We start from the raw sequence: 18,891 nt of genomic DNA, 5'->3' as shown, positions 1-18,891 counted from the left end.
GACAATCTTGTCAGGACTTCTGTTCGTTTCTCCCACTCAGAAGTGCCCCCTCAGCTATCTGCACACACCTGCTCATGGGCTGCAAGGGGCTCCCACCCGTCATGACTGCAATCAGGCAATGACCTCACGTCATGTAGTGTCTGGCCAGCCCAGGCCTCCAGCCAGTTTGGACACTCCTGGGGACCAGAAACCACAAATCCGGCTCCTCACCTCCCATGGGGCAGGGCTGGCACGAGCGATTCCAGCAAGTGCTGACAGAAGGCAGCAAAAGAGAGCCCAAAAGAGAAGGTGTGCAGGGCCCTGTCCCCAGTGCTGGGGTGAAAGGTGCAGAGACACTGGGGGGTGGAGGGGACACCCTCTTCCAAGGAAGTGAGCCTTAGGCCTCCAGGTACAGGGCATCTGTGAAACCCCACAGCTCCCGGCTGGAAGAGGCCCTCTGAGATCCTCTGCGGCTGTGTTCAAACTTCCGGTGCATCAGAATTACCAGTGAGCTATTTACAATGCAGATTCTCCATCTAGCCTGGTGGAGTCAACCCCTCAGAAGGAGCTGGCTTCTGGAATCAGCATTCTAAACACACCAGTCCCTCCCTTTTTCTGATGCCTGAGGACTTCTCTTTGAGCTACAGAGCCTCAGGCTAAATGCCCAAGGGCACAGATGAGGATCAGAGAGGTAAAGTGACTGGTCTATGGCCACACAGCCCCTTGAGGGGCAGAGCAAAGCCTGAGCATCCCAGGCCTGTCAGGCCCCAATGACCAGGATACCTCCCTGCGGGGCCAAAGGGAGAACCCAGCCCCCGAGCTTGGGGCCCCTCACACCCCTTGCCTCCCAGGACCAAGGAGGAAAGAGCTGAGGAATGCCGAGGCGTGGGATGCATCCCACTCGGCTCCTGTCGGGTCACAGGGACTCTGTGACCAACAACTACACAGGGCCACCTGCACCCCAACCCCAGTCCCTCGCTGGTCATGGGGCTCCCTCCCCTCCTCCCCAGACAAGGGGGCTCTCACTCACCATAGTCCTTCTTGCAGTATTTTTTCATGTTAATCTTCAGCTTCCCTTTGGAGGCCTTGCAGTAGGAATCACAGTCTGCAGGGGAGGGGACAGCACAGACAAAACCTAATTAGGCTGGCGAAGAATAGGCCTGCGGGCCAGGCAGGAAGCCACCTCCCTAAGTATCCAGAGGCCTGTGATACCCCTAGGCCAGGCCATGCTGTCGGCCATTCAGGGAGGCCCGGCCTTCTCAAGAGGCGCTTGGGACAAAGGGCCCCCTCCCCACCCACCCCCTTTCAGCCCCCTTGGCCTCTGAGAGGGACTCCGGGGGCTCCCATATTGTGCCACCCAGGGCTTCTGAGCACCACACAAATTCCCCCTCTTCTTAAGACGCAACTGGAGCCTGATTAAAGCCGATAGAGGCCTCATTGTCACCCCGTGGCCTGGGTCTGTGTCAGGCGCTGGCTTCCATGGCGAGCAGCCTCTGGCTGGGGTCAGGCCCCAACAAAAGAGGTCACGGAGGAAATTAGCAGCCCATGAAGCATTAGAAAACCCCTTTGGTGTCCACTCTACTGAAGTGTGCAAATAAAATGCCCCACGAAGAAGAGTTCAGTTCTAATGGGCCCTACTGCTGAGAGGCAGGGCCGCTGAGCCCGCATCCGCCGGGTATCACTTCGAGGATGTCCCAGAGCCCGAGTGCAAGCCAGGGAGGGTGTTTGGGGCCCTGGGGCCTGCCTGTGACTGGGGTGGCCCGCGTTGACCTACCAGACGCATGCCTCCAACACCAGCCCAAGCATACCCTCTTCCTGCAGGCAATCCCTGCTCTTCTTTTTTTTCAACTGTTTGTTTTTTGTGGGGGAGGAGGTAATTACGTTTATTTACTTATTTCTTAATGGAGGTACTAGGGATTGAATCCAAGATGTTGTGCATGCTAAGCAAGCACTCCACCCCTCAGCTATTTCCCCCTCCCCCTTCAGATGAGGTGATGCAATTCCTTTGCTAGATCCGTGTGTGACACTCTAGGGTGATGGCCAGCCCACCACAGAGGCCCAATAAATCACTCTAGCCAGCCCTGCACCACCACTCAACATGCTGGATCTCAATGAACTCTCACAAACATCCTTTGATCTGTGGGTGTGATTCCCATTCTACAGATAAGGAAACAGAGGCCACCTGCCCACCTGCATCCTAGACAGCTAGCTAGTGGCAAAGCTGGGCCTTAACCTTGGGTCTGAAATGCTGGGATCACTGTATTCTTGGTTACATGATATTGTGTCTCGGTAAACACCAACGGATTCTCCCTTGACGTGGGCAGGGTGTTCAGCTCAGAGCCAGGGATGTGGAACGCTTGGTGATGGCTGGCAGGGAAGACCAGCCAGGCCAGTCAGGGAGCTGCAGAGAGCCCAGCCTGTCCTAGTAGTGACAGCGGAAACAGGCTGGGTGTGTGTCCTGGTGAGACTAGAAAGGTGCAGGGGAAACACACACACACACACGACTCTCACATATACACAGGCACACACACACACGACTGTCCCAGGAGCAGGTGCCAGCCCTTCATCCTGCAAAGAGAAAAACCAAGGCCAGGCTAGGGGTAAGGAGTAATTTGTGTGGGAGCCCAGGACAAAGCTAGGACAGGAGGCCAGGCCTCCTAGTGTGACCTGCCCCCCAAACCACTGCTTAGATCTGCAGGGAATATTCGGAGATCACCCCGGAATCAGCCTCTGGCCCCATGGGAGGTGGCTGCCTCTTTCAAGGTCCTAATTAAAGTTGAAACAGCTCTACCCTGTTGCCCTGGGAACCATGGGCCTGGCAGCCCCCTGCTACCCCCTGAGCCAGCTTCCTGGGGCTCCCGTTAGGAACTAGTCTCAGGAAATGGGAAAAAACAACCCCTCCTTCCTGATACCTGGGGCCCAAGTCCCTGGACCCACACCAGGATGCCCTGCCCAGGGGCACCGGAGGCCACAGTGCCAGTCTCTCTTGGAGTCGGGATCTCCCGGAAGGCAGGGCCTGGGGCGCCCAGAGAGACTGGCCTGTATTCCACTGGGTCCAAGCCCAAGAGGTCAAGATGCAAGCTCACGGCAGCCCAAACACACAGTCCATGTGTTTGGCACCCCCAAGCACTGGCACCCCCTCCGCCATGGCACTGTACTTCACCGCTGGGAACAGCCACTCTTGGCCGCATCTCTGCCAGCTCAGGGACAGTCAAGCCACTGCTGGGGCTGAACTCAGGCTGTGCGTAAGTCTTTGCGTCCCCAGCGAGCTGGCCAGCATCCCTGCCTGTCCTCTCCACTCAGGAAAGAGAGCTGGAACGCCAGCAGTGCCGGTGATGTCACTGCCCGGACAGCCCTGAACCCACTCTCATCACTTTCTTGTTATTTTTTTGGCCCACATCAGTACTTGCATTCCGATCAATCACCTGCCCTGCCTCCTCTGCAGGATTGAGACTCATTCCCCGTCTCAGCACTGCAGGCAGCCCCTGACAGCACACCAGCTCCTCCGAGCCTCAAGGCAGCCCCGTGAGGGAGGGACACCCTACAGACAGGACCACAGAGCTCAGAAAGGTGCCAGGGTGCCTGCGCCAAGTGTGGCCTGTCCTGCGGGCAGGAAGGAAGGCAGCCCCTGGGATGACCTGACCCTGCATCTTCAGCACCCCCACCTTCCTCTCCATCACTCCTCCCTACAAGCATGTACAGCTCTTCTTGTCAGAGCCAAGTATCCATCTGGGACAGAAATTGTCCTCCAATGTGTGGCATCCATCACTGCCTAGTGAGATCCAGCTCCAGACCCTGCTTGATAAATCACAGCCGCCCCCATGAATGTCAAGAGCCTGCACCTCAATCACAAGAGCCACTCACAGGGCACTAGCAAGGCATGTGGCCCTGCACTCAGCCCTGCCCAGCAGCCCTCTTTTACGGATGAGATGGTCTGGCTGCAGAGCCCATGTTCCTGACCCCCTGGTTCCCCACCAGAGCCATATGGAGAAATGATCCAAATGCTTTAGGAAAACACTGATGCCTGGGTCCAACCCCAAGATATTCTGATTTCACTGGTTTAGGGGGCAGCCTGCATGTCCAGGTTTTCAAAGTCCCCCAGGTGATTCTAACATGCAGCCAGGGTTAGAACCACTGTCTGAACCAGCCATAGCTGAGGGAGGTGGGGATGGGGTCTCTGCACCCCAGACTTGCACAGAGGAGCCAGGCTGGCAAAGGAAAGGCCCAGAGGGGACGCTGTAAGCTCCAAATGGAGTCACAGGGCAACCTCAAGCCACCTGCGCTTACATGTGTACCGTGGGGCCAGCCTCATCGTGTGCACATTCAGACTGTATTTGGTTTTTTGCTGGTTTTATGTGGGTCCTAGGTCTTTCTGGCAGCCAGAAAATCTCGTCAGGTCAGTGTGCTTGTCGTCGTAAAATGTCCCCTCCTCCCCTCTGATTTGCTGATTCTAATTTAGTTGTGAGCCAGGAAAACAGAAAGACCACGCTTGTCAGAAGCATCTGTAAAGCAGGGGTCAGCAGGCTCGGACTGAGGGCTGAAGTGCCCTCCCTGGGGTGCAGTGAACCGCCTTCACGGACACGGACACGGACACTGTGGTAGCTCCCTGGCTGTGTGCGGACTCTCTGCTCGGCTGTATTCCAGAGAACTGAGGTCACTGGACAAGTGGTCTCTGCGTAAGGAAAATGTTCTGCATTTTCTCCTTTTATCAAATACACACAAAGCTGCAGAGACTGCTTTAAGATGGACAAAACGCAGCTTTAAAACACGTCTCTGGCTCCTTCAAAATGGCATCTACCTGGCAGCCACCCATGCGGCCTCCCCTTGTTTTGTTCCAAAATAGCTATAAAGACAATGAAAAAAAAAAAAAGAAAAGAAAAAGAAAATTCACACTAATGCCAAAAAACTAAACTGATAGATGACCCAAGCTTGGAATCTGGGAGCAATCTCCATTAATTAAAGGCAGATGGTGGTGGAACAAGCAAAACCTGTCCAGGTTTTACCTCAGGACACAGCTCTTTGCTGATAAACAAATTCAGAAAAAAGGAAGATGACAGGGAGACAATCACCAGAGAACAGACGGGCAGGAAGTGGGTGGGGGCACCGGTGGTGGAAGTACCAACAGTGGTGCCCCTGTCCAGGGAGGGGAAGGACGCTCAAGGCTGGGTACAGGTGGGGAGGACAACGTTTGCGGTGGGCAGGTGTACTTGTGTTGTTGTCTACACTGGTGATGCAGAGAATGAGAAAAGCAGGCAGTGGAGGCAGAAGGACACCACCTCCGCAGAGCAGAAGAGAACTGAGGGGAAAGGCCAGCAGGAATCGGGAACTGGAGGATCCATTACCTTGCCGTGCAGCTTGGATTTGGAAGGGAATCCAGCTCTCATGTTAGTACAGTGATCTGTAAAGTTTTTTTTTTTTTTTTGCCAAGTGCCAAACAGTAAATCTTTCAGGCTTTGCAGGCCACACAGTCTCTGTCACAACTACTCACACTGTTACTGTAGCTCAAAAAACAGCCACAGATAATACGTAACTGAATGGACATGTCAGACTAAAAAGATCTAAAAAGACACGGCCTCTATGAAGTAGAAGAAAAAAGCCAAAAGGGAAGATGAGGCTGAGCTGAAAAGGCCACATGATGATACAGAAAGGATGGCACAGGAGAGAAAGAAGAGCTGGAAAACCTAAAACCCCAACCTAAAAACCCAGGAGCACAATTAAAATCACCTTTGGAAGCCATAAAAAGGAATGATACAGCAGAAAACCAATTCAGAAACACAGAGGATAAACTGGAGGAATTCTCACAAAATTCAGAGGGAAAGGATAAAATCATGGCAACTTTGAAAGAGAAAATGATAGGGATTTAAGAGAGAAAGTTGGAAAGATGGCAGATGACTGGGAGGAAACTGTAGCAGAGACCAAATGGAATAAAGACAAAAACCAAAGATAGGACTCCTGAACTAAAGGCCAACCTACATAAGCACAAGGAAAGGACACACTGGATTTTTTTTTTTTTAATCAAGGAAAAGAGACCAATACCCACATACATCTTTGTAAAACATATACAATACCAGGATGAGGAAAGCATACATATGGATTAAAAAGCAATAAGAAGCTGGCCAGATGACCATGGAACACTGTCTACAGGCTGTGAGGAGGGAAAAGTTTGAAACCTAAGATTTTTATACCTAGCTAGGCAGTCTTCTATGTATGCAGGGCAAAATAAAACAAAGACATTCTCTAGTGTGCAAGGTTCAAACCATGTAACCTGTTTTTGCCCCTTAATTGAAGTATAGTTGATTTACAATGCTGTGTAGTTTCTGGCATACAGCAAAGTGATTCAATTATATATTATGTAATACACACACACACGTTATATACATACATATATGTACATATACACATATGCACATTATTTTTCATATTTTTTCCATTATAATTTATTATAGGATACTGAATATAATTCCCTGTCCTATACAGGGGAACCTTGTTGTTTGTCTATTTTATATATAGTAGTTTGTATCTGCTAATCCCAATCCCAAACTGCTAATTTATCCCTCCCTCACTCTCTCCCTTTCAGTAACCATAAGTTTGTTTTCTATGTCTATGAGTCTTCCTGTGTTGTAAATAAGTTCATTTGTGTTATATTTTAAACTCCATATATAAGTGATATCATATAGTATTTGTTTTCCTGTCTGACTTACTTCACTTAGTATGATAATCTCTAGGTCCATCCATGTTGCTGCAAATGGCATTATTCCACTCCTTTTTATGGCTGAGTAGTATTCCATTGTATATATGCACCACATCTTCTTTATCCAGTCATCTGTCAATGGACATTTAGGTTGTTTCCATGCCTTGGTTATTGTAAATAGTACTGCTATGAACAGTGGGGTGCATGTATTTTTTCAAATTAAGAGTTTTCTCTGGATAAATACCCAGGAGTGGGATTGCTGGATCATATAGTAACTACTTTTAGTTTTTAAATGAACCTCCATACTGTTTTCCATAGTTCCTGCACCAATTTATATTCCCACCAATAATGTAGAAGGGTTCTCTTTTCCCCACACTCTCTCCAGCATTTGTTATTTGTAGACTTTTTTACCATGTGTCCTTTTTGAGAGAAATACTTGAGAGTGTTTTTTAACCAACTATGTAATGAATCAAAAATAAGAGTTAAACAGGGTCAAGTCATGGAATGAATACACTGGTGATGAGTATGGAAACCAACAAACATAGAGGTTTCCAATTTGGTTCTAAAACTGAAGGCAAAGATAAAAATAATTTTTAAATGTTCAAAAGGGAGAATCAGATGATGTATATTTAGGTATAAAAACTATAAAAATTTAGTCTGAATCTAATTTAGTCTGAATCTTTAGATCATATTAACAAAAACTAAGAATGAGATGGGAAATACGACTCTCTGTCTGAAGTAGAACCCAAAACATGCTAGTTCATGCTTGATTCAGATAAGAGCTGTTAGATTAGTGTTTTTGAAAAATCCAAAGATAAGCACAAAACACCAGAGAAGAAACAGGTTATAGCTAACATGCCAAGAGAAACCAAAAAGTGGAAAATACAAAAGGCAACTGTGATAAATTAAGATCACAGAAAAGCAACTGCCTAAAACAAAATAATGAATGTAAATGGATTCAAATCCTCTATTAAAAAACTGATTTTAAGATAATGACTCTTTAAGAGGGATGTAACTAAATAAAGCAATTTTTAAAAAGCTTACAACTTTTTAAAATGTTGTAAGTCTGTCAGTAGGTAACAAAAAGTTCACCTAGTAATAAAAAATATTGTGTGGAATAATACCTTATTGAAACATATTACGCAAAAACCATGAGAAATACAAAAAGGAACAGACAGAAGCACGTAACTAGTAAAAACGCTGAATTCCAAGGATCCGAAATTGCACAGGCCACAGTTCCTGACCACAATGTAATAAATATCATTTATTGTTAAACAAAAAAGAATGAAAACAATGAAACAGATTCAATTCTAAAACTTAGAAAATAAGGAAAACAAAACCTGAAGAAAGCAAGAGGAAAGAATTAATAATAGAAGTAGAAATTAATAAAGCAGAATACAGAAAATACTCAAAAGTTATAAATGCACCCAAGAACTGATTCTCAGTAAAGCCCTCAAACCATTAAACTAAAAAAAGAAAGAAAAAGAAAACAGAAACCCACATGCAAACAAACAAATACAAAACACTGTCATGTCTAATTATGAATGAAGGAGAGAAAACAGACCCATTAGGAAGTATGAGAAAGGGGAAGAACCACAATGTAAAGAACATTTGGTAAATTACAAGGCTATTGGATACAGCTTAGGCTAAAATCTCAGACATCTGAATGAAATGCATTACTTGTCAGGGAAACACAAGTGACTCAAGTGAACTAAAGAAGAGATATTAAATCTGGATACATCAAGAATCTTAAGAAATCTTTGGATCCAGATGGTTTCAGAGGCTGGGTCCATGGAAACATTTAAAGGACACATCCTTTTCTTGCTATCTGATCTGGTCAGAAACGGAAAAAGAGGGAACACTAGTAGGATGAACCACATGAAAGTGCCTAAAATCGATAATTCTTCAACTTTAAAAGAAAAAAAGCAGTTTAATATGGTTTGACTTTGAAGAGCTGCCGTGAGCTTAGACACACCCAGACCCTGCAGACCAGGTGGTCAGCCTCACTGACAATCAGGTCCCGATATTTTATGCCCCGCAGGTCTGCATCCTCCAGGGACCCTGTCCCCGAGGAAGGGGTGGGTGAGCAGGAAGTGCCACAGTCCCCATTCCCTCTGGGGGCCCTTCGGGGCTCATAGTGAGGGTGCAGGCAAATAGTGGAACATCTGCCGGGGCCCCTGCACCAAGATTGCCCCATCCCACACTCCTCTCCAATGAGACAGGAGCTGCCAGGGATGGACACTGGCACCGCCTGGCTCCCCAGCCGAACATGCTCTGTCCCGGGGAGGGCACCGAAACCTGAGGCCACCATCTGCAGCTCACAGCAGGCCCATCCTGGCTGGCTGGCATCCTGGCTCCTCCTGGGAGCAGCCAACCCTCCCTTTATTCCCCCCACCTGCTCCCCTGATCAACCCACAGCCAAGAGTCAAGAGGGGGCCCCACAGGCCCAATCCCACTGGCCGAGGCCCTCCCTCCTCTTCCTCCACCTTGGGTAGCTCGCCCCTCTGCTCTGCCTCCTATGCCCCAGGTGCCAAAGATCCTGCTGGGCAGGCCTGCTCTCCGGATCGAGGCTCAGCTCAGAGCATATGGCAGGCGGGGCCCAGCGTCCCCTGGTTGGAGCCAGGGGCGCTGCATCTGGCACCTCCCTTGGAGCAGGGCGGGGAGCTGGCCAGGGTCTTGCTCCCAGCAGCACCCGGCCTCTCTGCTTCTGGGCTGTCGCCTCAGGAAGGTGGGGAGGTGGGAGTAAACAGCAAAGGACACCAGCCACCAAGGTCCGTCCCAGGGCAGAGACATGGAAGCAAGGGGAGTTTCAGGCTCCACTGGCTGGGCACAGGGGAGGGGCTCCTGGTACCTCAATCATCCTCCCCTCAACCCCAGCCAGGGTGAAGAGCTCAAAGGGACAGAGCTAGGAAGGACACCCAACTGGCTGGACCACTCTGCCAACCTGCAGGAGACACAAGACAGGTGAGGCCAGTCTGCCCAGAGAAGTGTTTTGGCTCCACCTGACCCAGGTCCACAAAGCCACTCGGAACTCCTCAGGTCAGAGAGATTGGTTTCATTGTGTGCCATTTTCACACATGGTGGGTATCTGTGGGTTTCATAATGGCCACGGTGAGGATGCAGGAGGCACTCCCCACAAAGCCAACTCTCACCTTTTGGTCCTAGGCTGCAGGTGGCTTACTCAGTCCCCCTGGGGCAATCACCTTCTTAACCAGAAGCACTTCGCTCAGGGGAGAGCGGGGTCCACAGGCAGCTCCTGAGCATCCACACAACTCTCTAGGCATGTGCTGGTCTTGCCCACCCACTCTATCACCTCCTAGCCCTACCTGCCTCCACAGCATGATGCCCACTGAACTCTGGGCTCTGGGGCAGAAAGGCAAAGGACCCCCCAAATGAGACAGCCCAGAGCAGTAGACTGGCAGAGAAGCCAGGGGTGAGGTGCTTTGTAAGCTTTGGAAGCAGAGCCAAAAGTGTTTTCAACATGGAGAGCAAAGCGTGGGTGTCATTAATATATAAAGAGTTCTTCTGAATCAATAAGAAAAGATAAGCAACCTAACATTCAAAGGAGAGGAACAGGCAATTCACAAGGGAGGGGGAAAAAGTGGGCAAGGAGATGTAACAATGGTTCAATCTCAAATAATCAAAAAAACACAACTTAAATCAACAGGAATACAGAACTTTTGCCTGGCAAAGTAGCAAAGCAAACACACACACACACTGACAATGTGGTTGGGGTGCAAATCAATACTAACTTTCCTGAGTGCAACTGGCTCAGAAGGTCAAAACCCTGGAAAATGCATACCCTTTGAGGCAGCACCCCCACTTCGGGGAACTTATCAGCTCTTCATCCAGTTAAAAGTGTTCCTAAGAGATTCCCACGTGGCCGGCTCCGGGAGACGCTGGGTGCACTGGGGCTTGTGGAACAGTCAGGGTGGCTTTAGGGAAGGAGGGGACAGGTCCACAATACAAGTGTAACTACACTCCTCAAAGAGTGACACTCACAAAACAGTGTGTGTTGGTAAAGGATGGGGACGGGGTGGGAGGCAGCTGGAGACCTGCATGGATATGAAAGCCAGTGTGAGGAGGTGACACTGAGGAGGACAAGGAGGGAGCAAGGGCAGGAAATGGCCAGGCAGGTGTGAGGAACCAACAAAAGGGAGCCTGGAGTCCGGGGAGGGGGAGGGGCACTCAGCAATGAGGCTGCCTGGTCCCAGCAGGGCTCCCTGGGGGGGCTTGTCAGCCATGGCAGGAGTTTGAATTTCATTCTAGAAAAATATACTGCGCACCAAAACGTGGGGTGGAGGGACAGTGGCTGGTCTTTATACTTTTGTTTTGTCTTGTCTGTAAATTTAATTTTACTAGAACGAATATACCCTTCTTGTATCAAAAGAAGAAAAACACTAAAAGAATTCTGAGGCGAGTCTCAGCCTCAGTGAGGATGCAGACCACTAATGGGGGGAATCCCATAATGACATGCTATCTCTGTCCAGTAAGGTGTGTGTGTGTGTGTGAGAAGTTCCATCTCTTCCAATTCCACAAATAATAATACCAAGGAAAAAGAAGAAGTGAGTGGTCAGCGAACTGTGCACATGGTGACGTGGCTGGGAGTGAGGTTGCCACTCTCAAGCAGGTGGTCCAGGAAAGCTCCCTGAGGAGGTAACAAAGCACTGAGAACTAAACAGTGCGAGGGAGGCAGGCACAAGAAGGTCTGAGGGAAGAGAATTCCCCAGCAGGAAGATCAGTCTGTGCAAAGGCCCTGAGGCAAGATTGAGCCTGGCAGAGTCCAGGGATGAATGAAGAGACAGTGAGCGGAGGCACAGAGATGAAAAATCACACCAGCTGGGTGGGGCTGGATAAGGTTTGGATTCTGTTTGGATGTAATGCAAAGCCACCAGAGGGTTCTAGCCAGGCCTGGGTCCCCTGGGCTGCCCAGCCCCACCTCACACCTGAGTGGGATCTCTACTCTGTACTGTCCTCACAAGAAGCCAGTCTCCAAGTTCTTGGAAACCTAAATTGTCCTTTTGCTGTGCACAAGCCTCATTCTTCCCCAGGGACTACAAGTCCATATTCTGGTGAAGCGGTCTGGATAGGCATGCTTAATACCAGTGACCTAGGCACCGGCTGGGGGCTGGGGCTCAGATGCTTAGAGCTGGGAAGGGGGCTCCCCAGGGAAGCCCTTTCTTCCTGCTCCTTCCCCAGCGCCACGCCTTCACTCAGAGCTTCTGAGATGGTTTGCATTGCCACACCAGCAGGGGTTGCTCCCAGAGGTGGGCACACTGTACAAGGCACACCAAGGGCCCTCCTTCCCCACTCCCCTCCTGTGTCCTAAAGAGCCCCCCACCGTGACGGCTTGACCGTCAAGCCTGGATCTGACAGATCTGCTGGAGCCTCCCCAGTATCCATTCTCCTTCTTCCCCAAATAGCAAACCCCAATGTTTCCAACTTCAAATACTCTTCTTCAGAGACTCTCATGCAGCTCAGCAAGGCCAGGTCCCACTTCTGGCTCCCAGGGTTAGTGGAAGTCGCCTGAGAAGGGCTCCAGGGAAAGCAGTCATGTCCTATAAAAAGGGATCATATCACCAGCCCTACAACCTGAGGCCCTGAACCACTGTAAGCCTCAGTCTCCCCATCTGTAAGATGGGGTAATCATGCTTGTAATGACTGTCCCACCCATTCCCAGGATGAAGGAGGAAATGACTAGGGTGCAGAGAGAAAGGTAAGGGAGTTTGGAGGTGGTCTCTTGAGAAGATGACCCTTCATCTAGAGAATAAAGCATGAGGGGTGCTGCCAGCTGAGTGATGGGCTCCAGGTGGCCTCAGGGGTCCCCGGCTGAGTGACAGAAAATGGAAGGCGAATGACAGCAGAGCAGCAGGAAAGGTGGGGCCTCACGAGGTGAAGGGGAGAGCTCAGGTCAGAGATGGAGGGACCTGGTCCTGGTCCTTGGCAGAATCTATAAAACTGACCCAAACCAGGGAGCTGGATGGTGGAGTGAGATCTGGGCAATGCAGCCCTGTCTCCCAACAGGAGCACATCTGCCTCCAAGATCCCTTCCTGGGCTACGCTGTGGATCCAGATCCAGACAGCCGGCCCAGGGAGAAGGTGCTCAGGTGCCCGGATGGAAAGGCCCAAAACTAGGACCTTATTTTTGCCATGTCTTCTTCATGTGAGTGAACATGGGTGGATCCCATTATGTGCAGAGTAGCTGAAGAGAAGGAGCCCTCCCCCCGTGGATGCTGGAGAAGCCTGAGACTGGCGGGCCGCTCACAGGTCAGCCGCCACGCCCTGGCCTTGAGAACCAGCCCCCTTGGCGAACATCCTTGGACGCCATTCCTGGGTCATCTCCCTGGGCTGCCTTCCTCTCCACCCTAAGCACAGTCAAGCACCCTCTTTGCTCTCAGCACCCATGATGCAGTGGTTCAGAATTACCTGTGTGCCTGCTCTCCCAGTGCGGAATCGGACCTCGGTCCCAGCACGTGGTGCAGTGCAGGTCACCACTGAATGCTTACAGAACACACTGGAACATAAACTCTGGGTACCCGCCGTGGCCACAAACGCGGAGTAAAACAAGCTGAATGCAGTTGCCGCCGTGAGATACCAAGACCGCTCAGACAAACAAACCCACAAATCAGTCTTCCCAACCAGAAGATACAGTCGGCATCTTTCATGATTATTCCGTGACACCCATGGAGAGCCGGGGTAAAGTGCTCGGGCATCTTTTAAATCCGCTCAGCTCTCTGACAAATGAAGAGGGCGTGATTTTGGGCTGGAGAGGGCTTGAGTGGCACCAGAAACCAGGAGGCCCTGATGCCTCTGCTGGGATGTGCAGATGATACCTGGAAGCCGCACCCCGAGATCCGGATATGCCGGCTTCCCTGCAGGTCTCAGCCTGCTCTCTCCTGGGTGGGGAGCGTCCAGAGGCCGGACCACCTCCAACCGGACCTTGGAATAGAAGCTGGTGCGCAGGGGAAAGGGACTATCTCAGAACACAGCTGGGCTTCAGGGCTGTGGGGCGGGGGGAGCAGTGAGCAGGCAGGCTATATAGGAACTCCAAATGCTGCCTTCTCTGCTTTCAAGCTGTGTGTCCTTGGGCTTGTGGCTGCACGTCTCTGAACCTCAGATGCCTCATCTATTAAATGGGGTAAAAACATGTAATCCTTTCAAGTTCTAGTGAGATGAAGGCTGACAAGCTGTAAAAAACGTTTGCGGTCATTATTTTTACTATAATTCAGGAACCACGACAAGAAAACCAATGTCACTGCCATCCTGGCATACCTAATTTAAATTTTTTAAAAATTTCTTACTCAATGTCTTGCATGTCCTGCCTGACGGTTGGCTGTTCCTAAAAACAAACCTACTCTCTGGGGATCTGGGTCCTTCCTAGCACTCGCCACAGTGCAGTTTTACTTTGTGCATTTTGGTTTGGTTACTGTCTGCCTCCTTCCCTGAAGCCAGGAGCCACTGGCCTCCATTCTCTGTTCTCCCCAGGGACCAGGACACTCATAAGCTCTCAATAAATATTTGCTGAATAAAATGGGGACTCATCCGCCCTCACCACATGCACAGTGACCCATGACCCTAGCAATTCCTGCACTCCCCAAGTCCAAGGGCAGAGACACCAGGCCTGTGGGGGAACCCGCTCAGAAGAGCAGATCTGTGTCAACAGTAGGAAAGCAGAGGCTCGAGGCAGGATTCTGAAGGGCAGAAAAAGACAATTTTGGAAAATGCTGTGAAACACACAAGGCTGCAGCCTGGTGAGAGCTGCACCTTGCCTGGGGAGGAGAGTGTGGGCCAGCGAACCTTCCCTCTCTGGGGACATCGGAAGGGCTCTCTTGTTTTGTTTGGACTTTAGTAACAGAGAGTCTAAATTCGCTGCCTTATTATGTAAATATATTTGCAGACTGGACATACTGGGCCTGGGACTCTGAAGGCAGCTATTGTAGGAGGGGCCAGGGAGGCTCCGAGCCATGGTGGCCCCCTCCCTGGTCGCCTGCCTCAGAAGCCTGTCCTGTTTCAGTCCTGCCTGGAGTGCCCTGGAGGGCACAGGGGGTGGAACAGGCAGGCTGGGCTAGGCTTTCGGGAGGGGGACCAGACACCTGGGCTGTTTTTCCCTCCTCTAGCTGGTGAAAGCGGCTGACCAGCCCCAGCCCCAGCCCCCTCCCTATGGGGCCCAGCGGCCTACAGCCTGGTTGGGGGTGGGGTGGCCGGGCTGGGTGAGGTCGGGGGGCTGCACTGGCCACGTGAGGCACAGAGCAGCTCCTCTTCCCCACTTGGAACAAGAGGGTGCCAGGAGTCCCCAGCATGCTCTTTCTTCTTGCTGAACAAGATGGATTGGAAAACAAATTGGCTCAAATAAAGCATGTAATTAGATTAAAGCCTCTTGCCCAGAGCCCTGGGGACTGCAAAAGCCCTCCTGACTGGAAGCAGGAGACCTCAGCGGGCTCCACCAGTTCCGGGACATCCAGAGTTTCCTCTCGACCCTCAGCTGCCCATCCCTAGTTCTTCCCAGCTGGGGCAAACTATGCAGAGAGGATTAAGTCTACTCTGGAGATGGTCCCAGACCCTGCTCTGCCACCAGCCCCACAGGCCCCGGGGTCCCCCTCCTCCCTGCCTGCTGATTCCGCCTCAGCCTCAGAGGGCAGCCGTGTCTGATCCACAGGCCCCCAACCAGAGCCCAGCGTGAACACCCGGGACAGTGATGAGTCTACACGTGGGCAGCTCTGGCCAAAGCACTTCACACCCACAGTCCCATGTGAGCTGCACAGTGTTCTATGAGGAAACCAGCAGGCAGCCTTCAGGACTGCCATTTCTTCACACAAGAAAACAGGCTGGCACGGGTCAGTGTCCCCGGTCACAGCCACTGGGGACACTTTCCCTATCATCAGCTGCCCCTCACTGCAGGTCAGGGTCACCCAAAGGGGTCTTTGTCCCCAAGGCCATGGGTAACCTGACAACTGAGGAGTGACCCTTAACCTCTGCCCACCCCAAAGGACAGCACACCCCTTCTTAAGGGACCATCCTCTCGGCTTCCCAGCGTCAGGCAGAACTTCTGTGTAACTGCCCCACCCCAGCCACCCCCCCATCACACCCCTTCCCAAAGAGTCTGCTTCCATCATGATGCCCCCATCATTCCTCCCCCAGCCAAGCCCCTGGGAAGTGTGGCTGTGACCACAGGGCTGCCAGAGAAAGGAAGGGGCAGGCAGACCCCAGTCAAGAAGCTGCTGCACCCAGGGAGGAGGTTTCTCTTCCCCATCAAAGTGGCAGATGAGCTTCTGGCCAGTAGATGCAAATGAGAGCCTAGGCAAAGAGGAGAAAAAAGGGAAACAGGCATGACACTGGGAGTCCTGGTCTGAATGGCTTAATGATGAGCAACTTATCTCCAGAAAAAGCATGAGAGCTGCAGAGGAGGTGCTGTCCGCTGCTCAGGAGCAAGCATGGAGGCAGGAAAAGCAAACAAGCCGCACATACGCTTCCAGTTTCCCTGCCCAGGCTCCTGGCAGGCATCACTGATCAACCTCCACACCCAAGGGGCCCAGAGCTCGATAAGGTGCTTCCAGGTGCTCAGTGGGAAAGCACCTGTCATCCTTGGTTTACTCTGTCACTTGCCACTGACTGACAGACTTGACACAGGCCATGAAATCCACCTTCTGGGAGCTAAAAGGGACCTTAAAAGCAGGTTCACCCTAGTACCTCCTTTGGTGCCCCCCCGCCCCCGGCCATCTGAATCAGCCTCACCAGCCGCCCTGGAGCTGGCCAGGGTGTCCATCAGTGGAGCCTTACCTGTTTCTGTAACTCCCCTCAGATGTCCTTAGTTTCACCTTCTGGAACGGCCCAGCACAAGCCCGCCTCCCATCTGTTTACCCAGCAGGGCAGCCCTCAAGACCTTCCGGGAAAGCCCTGCCCTCTCAAGCTTCTTGGTCCCTTCAGACTCTGAGGACATGGCTTCCCCCATCACACTGGTCCCACTTCTTAATCTCTCTGTTCCTCAGTTCTCGGACATGAGAACTGAGGAGGCTAATCCTGCCTCCTCCTTACAGACATCCGTGCTGAGTGTGGAGATGCTTCCTGACGGACAAGTCCTGCCCACGTGGAGGCCACCTGTCTGCTGAACTCTGTTCTCTGGGGTACAGGTGAGAACCAGGAAGAGGCTGAAGCAGCCAAATTAGCCTCACAAAGGAAATCCCTTCAGGTCTTCATTCACAGCTTAATTACCCTTTTTTCTTTCTTTCTTTCTTTTTCTTTTTTTCCCAAACACTGATAATAAATGTAATTACTGCCATTCCTAGAACACAGTACATCAGGATCCATGTATTCAAAGGGTTGGGGGGGTCCTTCTGGAGATCCACCCACTGGCAGGAAAAAGGAATGGCTAGCAAACAGAGGGCAAAGAAGAGGCAAAAATCTACAGAACTAGCAAAAGCAGATGCAGAATACCTACGGGCCATTTTGAACAGAGGCCAATAGTCCTAAAAGCGTCTTCACAGTACAATCCCTTTTTGCAACGGCTGTATCATCCCGAGAGGTTAAATCACGTTCCATGTGCATTGTTTAACAAGGAAGGGAAGTTGGCAACACACTGGGGAAAGATTTCCATCCAAGATGGTTTTAAAAAAAAGCGACATGGCATTGCAATAAATTATACCTTAGGTGCCTAAAAACCGTACTCATAGGGGCTGCTCATTCCACAAAAATGCAAGAACCACGGCAGATCCCGAAATCCTCCCTGTCAAGACCAGACTCCGCCACCTTCTCAAGCGGAGAATGACGGTACTGCATTTGCCCTGGGGACAGGGAAAAAAGAACCCTGGATATACCCCAGGTCACCGCAAACCCCATGTCCCCTGTGGAAGGTGCTAGAAGTCTTCACGCTGCCCTCTCCAAGAGCCACTGCAGGACCTAGTTGGTGAAGGTCACCAAGAAGCCAGTGGACTTCACCCCTGCCCTGTCCTCCCCACCGGGACACATCTAGATTTTAATGAGATGGACAAGGTCATCTTTTATACTGAGTTTCTGCTTCTTACCCATCCCTTCTGTCTCCAGGAGCCCCCAGACACAGGACTCCCAGCCAGAGCTCCACATTTGTCTTCCAGTTTTAGAGGGCACCCTCAGAGTCAGTGCTTCCTGCAATCCTACCCACCATCCACAGGTCAAAGGGAACTGGAATGAGAGAATGGAATGCCTCTGGGGCCCACAGATCCCCCCAAGGGCTGCCCTGACTCACCCCTGGGAAGTTCACACTGAGGGACGCTTCTAGTACAATTCCAGTGGCCAATGAACCAACCAGCTTTCACCCAAAGGCAAGCCATCCGTTTGGCAGCTACCACTTGGCTCCGTTTCTGGCACCCACAAGGACCAGCTCCTGTTAGAAACTGGGCCCCTGGGACAAGTTAACTCACAGCCCTCTGATTTTGTGTGCCTTTGCCCTTGGATGTCAGGCTTGGATGTGGCCTGGAGGCCCCATCACCCTCCTCATGTCCTTCCTGACCATATCACGTGCATTGAAACCTTGAGCTACAGAACAAATTTGAACATCTTTTGTCAAAGGTCAAAACTCTTGCACGAGGCGAGCCCTGGAAAGCCTGGTGGGGAGCACAGATGGAGAGGTCTGCTTGCTGGAGACGAGTTGCCCAGCTGGGTGAGGGGTGTCTCACAGGGGCAGATGGCGAGGGCGAGGGCGAGGCGGGGGTGGGGGGGCGTCGCCATCTCTATGAGGGAAAAACGTGAAAACCTAAAAAGCCTCCTGGGTTTTCTCCAAGACGCAAATTTGGCCATATAAGATGGACTTCCTAGAGGCTGTGTCTGAAAACTCCGAACTTCTAGCTAGACCACTGTTTCCTCCTGTTGCCACTGCTGCTATCAGGGAACAGCAGCCCACCTGGAGGGATGACGAGCCCCCTAGGACTCGCGGCTTTCAGTGCAGAGCAGAGCCAGAAGGCTCTGGGCAAAGCCTGACGTTGGTAGGACGCAGAGGGCCACGTGGGTATCTGCTAACACGTGAACAATTGGTTCTGCTCTAACAGCTGACAGTCTGACTTAGAATCATCTATTTGTACGTCTTTCTCACACAGTAAACCACAGTCCCTCAGACTCAGAACTCCACACCTCATCATCCCTTTAACCCAGTCCCCAGCACAGACCCTCAGTCAATGTGCATTTGGTGAGTGAATGAAGACAAAATGAACAAACGGACAAGTGCGAAAATCCTTGGATCAGAATTCCTGTGG

At 51.2% G+C, this 18,891-nt stretch overlaps 1 protein-coding gene across 1 annotated transcript in view; it reads right to left on the bottom strand.

The window, feature by feature from the left end:
• Positions 1-18,891, bottom strand: part of NTN1 (netrin 1) — a 163,460-nt gene that overhangs the window by 14,646 nt on the left and 129,923 nt on the right. Inside the window, exon 6 of the mRNA XM_064495264.1 lies at positions 1,010-1,084. Within this exon, the coding sequence (XP_064351334.1) occupies positions 1,010-1,084 (75 nt within the window). The remainder of the gene's footprint in view (positions 1-1,009; positions 1,085-18,891) is intronic.

The sequence above is a fragment of the Camelus dromedarius genome, chromosome 16 (assembly GCF_036321535.1).
Source record: "Camelus dromedarius isolate mCamDro1 chromosome 16, mCamDro1.pat, whole genome shotgun sequence".
Taxonomy (NCBI): Eukaryota; Metazoa; Chordata; class Mammalia; order Artiodactyla; family Camelidae; genus Camelus; species Camelus dromedarius.
This window is presented reverse-complemented; position numbering and strand designations above follow the sequence as displayed.